Source organism: Biomphalaria glabrata, chromosome 10 (genome assembly GCF_947242115.1).
Source record: "Biomphalaria glabrata chromosome 10, xgBioGlab47.1, whole genome shotgun sequence".
Classification (NCBI taxonomy): domain Eukaryota; kingdom Metazoa; phylum Mollusca; class Gastropoda; family Planorbidae; genus Biomphalaria; species Biomphalaria glabrata.
The window spans coordinates 26502576-26516323 of NC_074720.1; the positions used below are offsets into that span (position 1 = coordinate 26502576).

The 13748-nt window shown below is 39.9% G+C and overlaps 1 protein-coding gene across 1 annotated transcript; it reads left to right on the forward strand.

The window, feature by feature from the left end:
* Positions 1-255: 255 nt before the first annotated feature.
* LOC106053351 (endoglucanase-like) lies at positions 256-9437 on the forward strand. Its single transcript, XM_056044660.1, has 5 exons — positions 256-412; positions 4104-4238; positions 5726-5851; positions 8923-9048; positions 9249-9437. The coding sequence occupies exons 1-5, from the start codon at positions 379-381 to the stop codon at positions 9422-9424; spliced, it is 597 nt and encodes a 198-aa protein (XP_055900635.1). The 5' UTR covers positions 256-378; the 3' UTR covers positions 9425-9437.
* Positions 9438-13748: the final 4311 nt, after the last annotated feature.

A 13748-nucleotide genomic window follows, 5' to 3' on the forward strand; every position in this document is an offset into this window, starting at 1 on the left:
TCTTGACTCGTACTACATTTAATCTAGCACTTCTTCCGCCTGATACTGTGCTGTGTAGGACAGCTGCAAGTGAAATCTATTTCAGGCTCAATTTTGTACTCAATATTTTTGTCATTATGAAACGCATTTAGTTTACAAAGTCATGTGCATTTTTTGTTCAGAAATTGAGCTAAAATGTAGTGTTTTTTGTTTTTTTTAAATCTCCAAGGTCAGTATCAATTTTGATACGTAAAAAGTTGACAATGTTAAACTCCTATCTGAGATAAGCCGGTCCTTGGCACTAGTAGTCTACATGTTGAGACCTAATAAATAGACATTGTGAGTGTCTTGCGTTCTTTAACTTTAGTAAATCAATTCAACTCGAAGTAGATCTACATCATGAATACATTGGCTTGTTTTGTTGTACTACTGGGTAAGTGGGAGATAAAGCCAGTTAGTTTAATCCATCATTTTTTTAAATGCTGTAATACACTTATATGTACATGGCTTATATATGTTATACACTTTGTACGTGATCTGTTTTTTTCTTAGACATTGTAGGTGGATAGAGTTTAGGTTTTTAATTTAGCGGAAATATGAGGTCCAGGACACACATGTATGTAATGGAAGGACTGCAGCACAGTAAACCTTCAGTTTTGTAGAGGTGATGTAACCATTTTTGTTCTTAAAGTCTTCCAAAGGCGGCACTGGCATTCACTGACATGTTAATTGAGATCTTACAGCTGTTACAGAGGATCATTATCCATGCCAGAGCAAAAAGATGCCAATAACAATGGGCTAGACTTGTATATCTGTTTACTCTCTATCTATGTAGGCATGTCGAGACAAATTTTTCATTGGGCGCTTTACTGGATGGTGATATCAATTGGGATCTACATAAGCGATATCAAAACGCCCTAAAGATCTTCCTTAAGGAATGTGGTATTAGCATCCACACGTGGAAAGACGCAAATGTTGGTATTTTGACATACGAGAGAGAGAGAGGGGGGAAGATCAGCCATCAGCAAAATAAAAAAAAAAGCAAATCACTAAAATCTGAGGAAAAACTTGAGCAACTCTACAACAGATCCAACCAGTGCCTGGAAGGCGACCGGAGTTCCAAACCTTTTTTAAAGCCATCTTCGAGACATTGTGATTGTGTTCACGCTAGATAACTGGCTGTGTTACACTTAGTTTGAAGTTCTTCCATTTCAGGAAAATAAGGGACATAATCGTTTTCTTCGTGCCCTGAACTAACTGATGGAACAGCAAATTGAACATTTAGGAATTGACTACGTTGACCATAGTCACTCACACAGTACTCACACATATGTACAGGAAGCTCAAAATCGGAACCAGTGAAATCTGCCCATGTGGAGTGTCACCAGAGAATGCTGACCATGTCCTTCAAAACTGCTCTCTATACCAAGAGACCCGTACAAGACACTGGCCCCAAAACACCCCAATAGAAAGAAAACTATATGGAGAGCGCCCTGATTTTGAAACCACTGCGCAGTTCATCTCATGTATTGGTCTAGTCATATGAACACTCCAACAGTTCATCTCATGTATTGGTCTAGTCATATGAACACTCCAACAGTTCATCTCATGTATTGGTCTAGTCATATGAACACTCCAACAGTTCATCTCATGTATTGGTCTAGTCATCTGAATACTCCAACATAACAATGAGAACGAGGAAGAAGACGAAGACTCACTAGGTGTAAATGTCAAGTATTCTCTTTTTCAAAGCCACAACTACAATCTATCCAATAGGACAGCCAAGCGTTAAGAGGATTTAGGTTCAAATGTTGCCTTCGTAGAAGTTGTTGATCAAACAGGTGATGGTCGTTTATAGGAAAGTCTTCAGTGTATCTTGTGTACATTTTGTACTGCCCAGTATCTTCTATCATATTGTTACGTATTTCTGAATCTTCTGGCTAGATGTATTAGTTGGCACACAAATAAAAACACAGCAAAGAACCTGACGACTAAACTTTCAGTTTCATATAACTTTAATGACTATTAACTCTAACAATTCGTTACTGTAACATGTAGCGTAGAAGACTGTACAATATCTGTCAGTTTACAGTTAGCAATACTTCGTTGCAATTCATCTCTTCACTTCGTTGCAATTCATCTCTTCTCAACTTTCCTCGAGCCGTATTCCACAGAACAGACCAACGACACACTTCCCAGTGTCGCTCCAGGTCTCCCAAAGCTGAACCAAGTCGTACTCAAGTCTACCGAATCAGAGCCGCACACGTCTTACATCGACTGTATCGACTGTAACGGCTTAAGTCCACTGTAGTTCGCTGTATAGACTTTAACGACAGTAGTCCACTCCAGTTAACTCTACCCTAGTTAACTTGCATCGAGTCGTACACATTTCTCTTCCACAGAGCCGCACACGTCTTACATAGTCTGTATCGACTGTAACGGCTCACTCACGACTCCATACGACTGACTTTCACATTAACTTTCTGGCTTATATAGAGTCCCTAATCGCTTCTCCAAAGTTGCACAAACACTCCTAGTATCCTCTGGAATAACATGTCAGGAAACGTCACATCCTGTCTTTATTTATACACGTAGATTCCAGAAAACACTCGCTGCAGTGTCATCAAGTCGGGGTCACACGTAGTGACCTTTATCTGTCACTGTTTATTAGTAACTGTCCCCCTACTTAGATCTGTTCGTCCCCTGGAACAACACGTGTGGACACGTCACATCCTGTCTTTGTTTGTACATGTAGATTCCAGGGAACACTAGCTGCTGTGTCATCTCGCCGGGGTCATACGTTGACCTCTACCTATCACTGTTCATTTGTAACAATATATACTTTCTATAAGATCTGAACATCTATACAAGTATGGGCGTATGTGGAATACATTGATATATCCCATGGTTTATCCCATGACTTATCCCATGGTTTATCCTAGTTGTATTTTAATGAGTAGCTCGATGTATGAAGCAATGTATAGTGTGTGTGTAACACTGAGATACTTGAACGGATCTTTGCATTCTCTGACCATACTCAGACAACGTCGTCTGCTCTGCCTTGGTTTTGTCCACCGGATGGATTGGTCTCAGCTCTGGAAAAAAAAAGCATGTCAAACGAAAAATGTCAGGTCTCTCTTTCACCAAAGCGAGTGCCAACTTCACTTGCGATACACGTGGACGGGACTGTCTCTCCAGAACCAGAGCTCTACAGTCACAGGAAAACGTTTTCTAAGACATGAACAATAGAGTAGTCACTTCGCGACTGAAGGAGGCCATAAGAGAGAGAGAGAGTACATGAGTCCTAGCCTTGGTCCTTCGGTAATTTTAAAGAGTCGATTCATATTGCTAATTAAAATAAAGAAGAATTGTTTCTAGCACTGGTGAATAGGTTTCTAGCACTGGTGAATGGGTTTCTAGCACTGGTGAATAGGTTTCTAGCACTGGTGAATAGGTTTCTAGCACTGGTGAATGGGTCTCTAGCACTGGTGAATGGATCTCTAGCAATGGTGAATGGGTTTCTAGCAATGGTGAATGGGTCTCTAGCACTGGTGAATGGGTCTCTAGCACTGGTGAATGGGTTTCTAGCACTGGTGAATGGGTTTCCTTCAGTGCCACAATAAATAAACGTTAAAACATCTCTCAAGTTGGTTGTGTGTGTGTGTGTTTTGTGTTAGTGTTTTTATTGTGTGAAAAAAACAAAGGTCAATTGTTCAGACCTGAATCTGTTGAGTCTTATCGGAACCCCTGAATGTATGTGTCTGTGTCCATCTGTTACCAACTGTTAGATGTCTAGCTATCTTTAAGAGTGCCGCACATTAAAGTCAGTAAATTGGTTGATTGGCCTACATCTTGGCTGCTTCAATCTATACAGATAATCATGAATGTCTAATCTGATTCCAAAGAGATATCCTGCAATAATTAATGAGGCTAAGGAATTCTCCAGTCATGATCTACTGATCAGGTTTTATCCAATAAATTGTAAGCAATGTTACAAACTTTGTCCTCTTTTGTAAAGTTTTGCCCTCCTTTTGTCCTCTTTTGTAAGGTTTTGCCCTCCTTTTTTGCCCTCCTCTGTGCGTGTGTCTGGGTAACCTTAACTCTATAGTCCCTCTTTGTTTCAGGTGTGGTGTACGCGTCACCCAAGTGTACAAAAGATGCTCATGGCGTGTACAGATTTAATGGTAAACCTTGTGCCAGTACAACAAGATACGATGATGGACACAGAGGAGCCTGTGGCTGTGGTCCAGCTAACTCTGGTCAGTTCATGAGAAAGGAGGGGGGGACGGGAGGGGGATATTGTTTTTGCTCTGAATTGTTGCACCTGTTAGGTTGTTCCTTAGGTTACTAAGGTTCTGTCAACAAGGTTCGTCTCCCAAGCCACTGACAGCTTAGTGTGGTAAGAACAGATAACTCCCACTAGTTAATGCTCGACTAACAACGTTATGATATAATACTTTGACAATGACAGCAATGTTCATACAAACGTGTATCATGAACTGTAAGCAGCATACAAACGTGTATCATGTACTGTAAGCAGCATACAGACGTGTATCATGAACTGTAAGCAGCATACAAACATGTATCATGTACTGTAAGCAGCATACAAACATGTATCATGAACTGTAAGCAGCATACAAACATGTATCATGAACTGTAAGCAGCATACAAACATGTATCATGAACTGTAAGCAGCATACAAACGTGTATCATGTACTGTAAGCAGCATACAAACATGTATCATGTACTGTAAGCAGCATACAAACATGTATCATGAACTGTAAGCAGCATACAAACGTGTATCATGTACTGTAAGCAGCATACAAACATGTATCATGAACTGTAAGCAGCATACAAACGTGTATCATGAACTGTAAGCAGCATACAAACATGTATCATGAACTGTAAGCAGCATACAAACGTGTATCATGAACTGTAAGCAGCATACAAACGTGTATCATGAACTGTAAGCAGCATACAAACATGTATCATGAACTGTAAGCAGCATACAAACGTGTATCATGAACTGTAAGCAGCATACAAACATGTATCATGAACTGTAAGCAGCATACAAACGTGTATCATGAACTGTAAGCAGCATACAAACGTGTATCATGAACTGTAAGCAGCATACAAACGTGTATCATGAACTGTAAGCAGCATACAAACGTGTATCATGAACTGTAAGCAGCATACAAACGTGTATCATGTACTGTAAGCAGCATACAAACGTGTATCATGTACTGTAAGCAGCATACAAACGTGTATCATGAACTGTAAGCAGCATACAAAATGTGACATGATCATGATAAAATATATTGATAAAATACAAAATGAACTGGTAATTTAAAAAAGTATAGTTGCACCTTGATCATAACAAGGTAATTTAGCATTATTATTTTCTTGTATTTCAATAAAATAAATCATATGCAGGGAAGAACAAATTCCGGTCATAACAAACAATATAAAGCCTTGGAACAAATCAAAGGGATTGCCCGGCGTGTATGGTAATTTATCATAAAATCATGTCCTTTCTGAATACAACGCGATACCGTATTATTATTTAATTACTATATTAAAAATATGTACTAAAGTAAAATAACTCTTGCATTGACATTATTTGTCCTAGATACCCCATTAAATTAACTCGTGGTATGACTTGTCCTAGATACCCCATTAAATTAACTCGTGGTATGACTTATCCTAGATACCCCATTAAATTAACTCGTGGTATGACTTATCCTAGATACCCCGTTTGCCTGGAACTTGGCTGACTTTGTCACTGCTCCCAACCAGAAATTCTTTGATGATGGTGGCGACTCACAGTGGTGTGGACGTAATTGTGGTCACTGTGTCAAACTGACACCTACTGGTAAGTCACTGTATGAACTGAACCAGAGAATCTCAGTCTAACCGAGTCTTCTGATGCTTATGTTCAATTAGAAGAGTTTTAAAGGAGCCTGAACAAGAATGTGACTCCAATTAGTAAAATAATCTAAAGAGTATATTCTTCTATTTTCTGACTTCCAATCATCAACTATACTACCAGAATGCACTAAGCATGTCAAATGAGGGAATGAAAAAAAAAGCTAATTTAAAAATGACTTGAATATTTACCAGCTTGAATATTTACCAGCTTGAATATTTACCAGCTTGAATATTTACCAGCTTGAATATTTACCCAACTTGAATATTTACCAGCTTGAATATTTACCAACTTGAATATTTACCCAACTTGAATATTTACCAACTTGAATATTTACCAGCTTGAATATTTACCCAACTTGAATATTTACCCAACTTGAATATTTACCCAACTTGAATATTTACCAGCTTGCTCCTTCTTAAATGATCGCATTTAAAAAAAAAGATTATTATTATTATGAGTGTTGCCCACAGGGAGAAAGAAACATCTAGACCAGGGTTTGGTTTAAATGTTCATTTCTGTGCACTTTACAAAGGTAGCATTACAGTTTCTGAAAGTAGTTTGGTCACTGGGCTAGTGAGTTTATTGGGGGGGGGGGGAAGAAACAAAATATCTTCCCATGTAGTTGCCCTACTTATAAGTGGGGCATTGGATCACGTCGGGCTCAAGTTTCAATATTTCTAAAGATTGATTAGTTCGGCTTATTGAATGTCTGTGACACTGAATAATGTCACATAGATAGATGGGAAGATGTAGCCGTGTCACATAGATAGATGGGAAGATGTAGCCGTGTCACATAGATAGATGGGAAGATGTAGCCGTGTCACATAGATACGTGGGAAGATGTAGCCGTGTCACATAGATAGATGGGAAGATGTAGCCGTGTCACATAGATAGATGGGAAGATGTAGCCGTGTCACATAGATACGTGGGAAGATGTAGCCGTGTCACATAGATAGATGGGAAGATGTAGCCGTGTCACATAGATACGTGGGAAGATGTAGCCGTGTCACATAGATAGATGGGAAGATGTAGCCGTGTCACATAGATAGATGGGAAGATGTAGCCGTGTCACATAGATACGTGGGAAGATGTAGCCGTGTCACATAGATAGATGGGAAGATGTAGCCGTGTCACATAGATAGATGGGAAGATGTAGCCGTGTCACATAGATAGATGGGAAGATGTAGCCGTGTCACATAGATACGTGGGAAGATGTAGCCGTGTCACATAGATAGATGGGAAGATGTAGCCGTGTCACATAGATAGATGGGAAGATGTAGCTGTGTCACATAGATAGATGGAAAGATGTAGCCGTGTCACATAGATAGATGGGAAGATGTAGCCGTGTCACATAGATAGATGGGAAGATGTAGCCGTGTCACATAGATAGATGGGAAGATGTAGCCGTGTCACATAGATAGATGGGAAGATGTAGCCGTGTCACATAGATAGATGGGAAGATGTAGCCGTGTCACATAGATACGTGGGAAGATGTAGCCGTGTCACATAGATACGTGGGAAGATGTAGCCGTATCACATAGATACGTGGGAAGATGTAGCCGTGTCACATAGATACATGGGAAGATGTAGCCGTGTCACATAGATAGATGGGAAGATGTAGCCGTGTCACATAGATAGATGGGAAGATGTAGCCGTGTCACATAGATAGATGGGAAGATGTAGCCGTGTCACATAGATAGATGGGAAGATGTAGCCGTGTCACATAGATACGTGGGAAGATGTAGCCGTGTCACATAGATACGTGGGAAGATGTAGCCGTATCACATAGATACGTGGGAAGATGTAGCCGTGTCACATAGATACATGGGAAGATGTAGCCGTGTCACATAGATACGTGGGAAGATGTAGCCGTGTGCTGTAGCTAGGCCTGACGATTACTCCAGTGAGAGATTCTCTTCTTAGAGAGTTCACTGTTTAGTTTACATTCACTGTATCAATTCATTTTCTTTCTTTTGTTTCCTAAGTAGCTACTAGAGTACACAAACTAACAATCAGTTGTTCTAATAGCTTGTCTAAGTACATGAACTAACAATCAGTTGTTCTAATAGTGTAAGTACATGAACTAACAATCAGTTGTTCTAATAGTGTAAGTACATGAACTAACAATCAGTTGTTCTAACTTGTCTAAGTACATGAAATAACAATCAGTTGTTCTAATATTGTAAGTACATGAACTAACAATCAGTTGTTCTAACTTGTCTAAGTACATGAACTAACAATCAGTTGTTCTAATATTTGTTTAAGTACATGAACTAACAATCAGTTGTTCTAATAGTTTGTTTAAGTACATGAACTAACAATCAGTTGTTCTAATAGTTTGTTTAAGTGCATGAACTAACAATCAGTTGTTCTACTAGTTTGTTTAAGTACATGAACTAACAATCAGTTGTTCTAATAGTTTGTTTAAGTGCATGAACTAACAATCAGTTGTTCTACTAGTTTGTTTAAGTACATGAACTAACAATCGGTTGTTCTAATAGTTTGTTTAAGTACATGAACTAACAATCAGTTGTTCTAATAGTTTGTTTAAGTACATGAACTAACAATCAGTTGTTCTAATAGTTTGTCCAAGTCTTTGTCTCACTCTCTTCAATGCGTGAGAGAAACTAAAACGTTTTGAAAAGTTTACTAGTGAACACGCCCCCCCCCTCCCAAGAAACACACACACACAGTTATACATGGCATGTGACGTATACAAGCAGCACTAGAGATGTTCACGTCGAAAGTTTTCTTGGTACCTGTGTCGCTGCAAGTGACGTCGTAGGTCAAGGTTTGAATTTTCGGAGCTTATGAATCGTTTTAATCAAATTGTCTTCACTCTCTTCTTTAGCTCTTCTACCCGAGTGTCACATGTCACATCGTTTGTCTCAGCACTAAAGTTTGAAGTCTCCACAAATGTTTCACACACACGTGAATGTTTGGACCTACACAGTGTAATGTAAACTCCGCCCCTGGTCGTACTTGTAAGTTAACTAGTTCTAATGTGTTTCCAGGTGGTTTCGTAAATGGAGAAGGCGCTGCCCCACACAGCTTGACACCACATATTTTTATGGTCACAAATGATTGTCCTATTCAAGGAAATGAAGAATGGTGCGGACAAACAGGCAAACCTGGAACCAGTAAGTTACCTTACACAGAGAGAGAGCTAGATAGACAGGCTGACAGACGGACGGACGAACGGACACACAAACAGATAGATTAGATAGACAAACAGACAGACAGACAGACAGATAGATAGATAGATAGATAGATAGATAGATAGATAGATAGATAGATAGATAGATATAATATGATATAATATAACTCTACACTTTGTCAGACCATGTCAACACCAAGGGCTATGAAGTCCACTTCGATCTTCAGAACAACAAAGGACAAGTGTCCAACCAATTGGGCTGGAACAACCCTGAAGTCACTTGGGAATCAGTGGCCTGTCCAGGTGACCTCGTCAGCAAATGGCACCAATGTGAATGTTTTAGCCACGCCGGAAAATAAAAGTCCAATCTCACATGTTGTTCTGTTTTTAATTTCTTGGAATGAATGTAGACTGTCTTGGAAACTTGTAGTAGATGCACTGAATTATGTTTCGTTTGAAATTCGTTCATACACCATACATCCTTGGGTTTTATCATACTGTTTCCTGTGAGCTTCTCAATGCTAATAAATCATAAAACAGATAAGTTCTCATACATTTTTATTTTGACATGACAAATCTGTTCCTATATATATAATAATTATTTCCCCTTGTACATATTACCTTTCCTATTTTTATGTAACTTTTGGGATCTTTGAGTCCACCCAGCTCTAATGTGTACCTGATATTAGTTGGGAAAAAGTAAAGACGGTTGTTCGCTGTGTTGGCTACATGACACCCTCGTTAACTGTAGACCACAGAAACGGATGACCTTTACATCATCTGCCCTATAGACCACAAGGTCTGAAAGGGGAACTTTATTTATGTTTATTTTTATATAATGTAAAGGTGAACTTACTTTAAACCAAAAAAAAAAAACATGTGTAAAAAAATGTAAACAAAACGGTTCTTTGCACCTATAATTTCTTTGCACCTAAATTTCTATGCATTTAAATTTCTTTGCACCTAAAGTTCTTTGCAACTTAAGTTCTTTGCACCTAAAGTTCTTTGCACCTAAAGTTCTTTGCACCTTAACTTTGCAAGCTACACACTACGAGTTGGCTAAGTGGTAAATCGCTTTTAAACGAATTCCAGAATACAAGAAATAATGTCCGCCCGGTTGAAAGAGCTCACGGTGCTCCCCTAGATTCCGTAGCTGGCTATGGAACAGTGACGTCACTAGGGTGGGTGTCCCCCCAGTGCGTCCCGCACCCCCCCCCGCAACCCTAGTGACGCCACTGCTAAGGAAGAGTATCTATTGTGACATCACTCACTATATAAGAATCTACTCTAGGGTACAAAAGACTTCCATATACAAATTAATGTAATGGCTGTAATGAGCATTCGTTTAGTACATTAAAAGAATACATTAAGAAATATAAAATCTGCCCGACACCAAAACAAAAAATCCTTCCGAAAAAAAAAAAGTGGCTACGCCCATGCTGAGAGGTCTTGGGTTCAAATCTTGGTGAAGACAGGAATTTTTTTCGGGGCGCCCCTGAGTCCACCAAACTCTGCTATTAGTTAGGGAAAGGAAATGTTGTTGTCGTGATTGTCACATGAAACGTGGGCCATTCAAACCTATGAGCTTTTATATCCTCTGCAGCCTGTAGATTGACTCTGGGAAATGAGATTTTCAAGAACTTTTTTTAGTTTTTGAGATGTAAGAGTGACGAAAAGAAATACAACTCTTTCGTCTTTACGAAAATACCCAGCAGTCTTTAAATAGCCAAACAAAAGACTTTCCACTAGCAGAGTCTTTGACCAACGAGCTACTATCAACAAAAGGCTGGTTCAAAAAATTTAAGATTTGTGATGTACACATAAACAATGGTTGCTAAATTGTTGAATTGAACAAAAAAAAATATTGTAGACCTATATTTATAAATGATATCTATTTTTAAAAATCTTATTTTCACACCCCTTAAATAAAATTTGACTCCTGAAAAACACAATCTTGTGTATGAAAAAAAAAAATTGAACAAAACTAATTAACAAGAAAAATACTACATTCTTTGTCAGCATACAGCTAAGGTTACTAACAGGTCAGCATACAACTAGGGTCAATAACAGGTCAACATACAGCTACAGGCACTAACAGGTCAGAGACAGCTACAGACACTAACAGGTCAGCGCACAGCTACAGACACTAACAGGTCAGCACACAGCTTCAGGCACTAACAGGTCAGCGCACAGCTACAGACATTAACAGGTCAGCGCACAGCTACAGACACTAACAGGTCAGCGCACAGCTACAGACACTAACAGGTCAGCACACAGCTACAGACACTAACAGGTCAGCACACAGCTACAGACACTAACAGGTCAACACACAGCTACAGACACTAACAGGTCAGCGCACAGTTACAGACACTAACAGGTCAGCACACAGCTACAGACACTAACAGGTCAGCGCACAGCTACAGACACTAACAGGTCAGCGCACAGCTACAGACACTAACAGGTCAGCGCACAGTTACAGACACTAACAGGTCAGCGCACAGCTACAGACACTAACAGGTCAGCACACAGCTACAGACACTAACAGGTCAGCGCACAGTTACAGACACTAACAGGTCAGCGCACAGTTACAGACACTAACAGGTCAGCACACAGCTACAGACATTAACAGGTCAGCACACAGCTACAGACACTAACAGGTCAGAGACAGCTACAGACACTAACAGGTCAGCGCACAGCTACAGACACTAACAGGTCAGCACACAGCTACAGACACGAACGGGTTTGTAGGACCTCGTCACGTCTCCAGAGGCAATGCTCTCCATTAGCAGCTTCACGTGTGACGAGAACAATTCCAGATACATTTAAGTGTTGGTGGTCGAGGTGTTGATAAATGTAGATGTTAGACGCGAGTTTGAACTAGAGACAATCAACAGAGCAGTTCATAGATAGATTGAATAACTCCCGCTGGTCACTTCAAAACAATTGAATGAATCAAAGGGGCACAGTCTTCGTCGTCTGTCTAGCTCGGTCTTCCTTCCTCCTTGTCCTGAAAAAAAAAACATGTTTGAACAACCGTTCTGTCTGGAAGAGACCCAAGTCAATGCCTATGTAAAGCATTGCTATTTCCGATGTATCTGGCACTCCGGGCGCATGGGCTAGAAAGCATGGCCGAAGGCCGAGTATACCAGGAACCTCCGCCATTTTCCTATGTTGTACCAAGCTTGGCCGTGCAGGACTCGCCATTAATGTAACGGTCCCTTGAGGAACGGCGCTTGGATTATCGACAGGAACGTGGGAGCTCTCTGTCAACTCCGCTCCGTGCAATGGGACCACTCTCGCGTTCCCTTGGAGTTTTGTTTTGCTATTCATTTAGCCTAACCACTTCCTCTATTGGTCGTTTCCACCCAAGTGCCACGTTGAGGCAGAATAGCGTACTTGGGAGTGTTCTTATCTACAATGACGATTGGTGTCGTTTAGACTGATCCCAACAGGTTGGTCAAAGTCTATATATTAGACTTATCCCAAAAACCTTGGTTAATGTGTCTTTGTTAGACTGATCCCAACAGTTTGGTTAATGTGTCTTTGTTAGACTGATCCCAACAGCTTGGTTAATGTGTCTTTGTTAGACTGATCCCAACAGTTTAGTTAATGTGTCTTTGTTAGACTGATCCCAACAGCTTGGTTAATGTGTCTTTGTTAGACTGATCCCAACAGTTTGGTTAATGTGTCTTTGTTAGACTGATCCCAACAGTTTAGTTAATGTGTCTTTGTTAGACTGATCCCAACAGTTTAGTTAATGTGTCTTTGTTAGACTGATCCCAACAGTTTAGTTAATGTGTCTTTGTTAGACTGATCCCAACAGTTTAGTTAATGTGTCTTTGTTAGACTGATCCCAACAGTTTAGTTAATGTGTCTTTGTTAGACTGATCCCAACAGTTTAGTTAATGTGTCTTTGTTAGACTGATCCCAACAGTTTAGTTAATGTGTCTTTGTTAGACTGATCCCAACAGTTTAGTTAATGTGTCTTTGTTAGACTGATCCCAACAGCTTGGTTAATGTGTCTTTGTTCCACGTACTGCTGTAATAATTAACTAGTAGGCCACCACGTGAATTAATTTTTCACAAAAATAAGCAAAGTGTTCCGCTAGATACTCAGAATGTGCTAATTGTTCCGCTAGATACTCAGAATGTGCTAAGTGTTCCGCTAGATACTCAGACTGTGCTAAGTGTTCCGCTAGATACTCAGAATGTGCTAAGTGTTCCGCTAGATACTCAGAATGTGCTAAGTGTTCCGCTAGATACTCAGAATGTGCTAAGTGTTCCGCTAGATACTCAGAATGTGCTAAGTGTTCCGTGAAGGAAATAGTTAGGGAAACACTGGGTTAGACTGACCCTAAAAGGTTACTCCGTCTAGGGAGGAATGAGCTGTACAAACTGTTCTTCGTTTACATTATATGGTAACTTTCTACATTATCTTATCTTATCTTATATAATACAGACGTTACTTCAAAAAAGATGTTTACATCTTACGCGTCATGCATTCAGTCATGCATATTAACCTATGACGTAAATTCTGCCAAGTCACTGGTTTTCCTGGCTAGCTCTAGCCACCCATTCCATGCTCTAATAGCACTAGGGAAGAAGGAGTATTTGTACAAATTTGTCCTAGCATATGGGATGAGGAACGTGCTTTTATCTTTGTGTCTTTCTGAGTATATGGTA

Coding starts and splice junctions, on each gene's coding strand:
- LOC106053351 (XM_056044660.1), top strand. CDS start 379: ATGAATACATTGGCTTGTTTTGTTGTACTACTGG. Junction 413..4,103: donor TTGTTTTGTTGTACTACTGG/GTAAGTGGGAGA, acceptor TCTTTGTTTCAG/GTGTGGTGTACGCGTCACCC. Junction 5,852..8,922: donor TGTCAAACTGACACCTACTG/GTAAGTCACTGT, acceptor ATGTGTTTCCAG/GTGGTTTCGTAAATGGAGAA.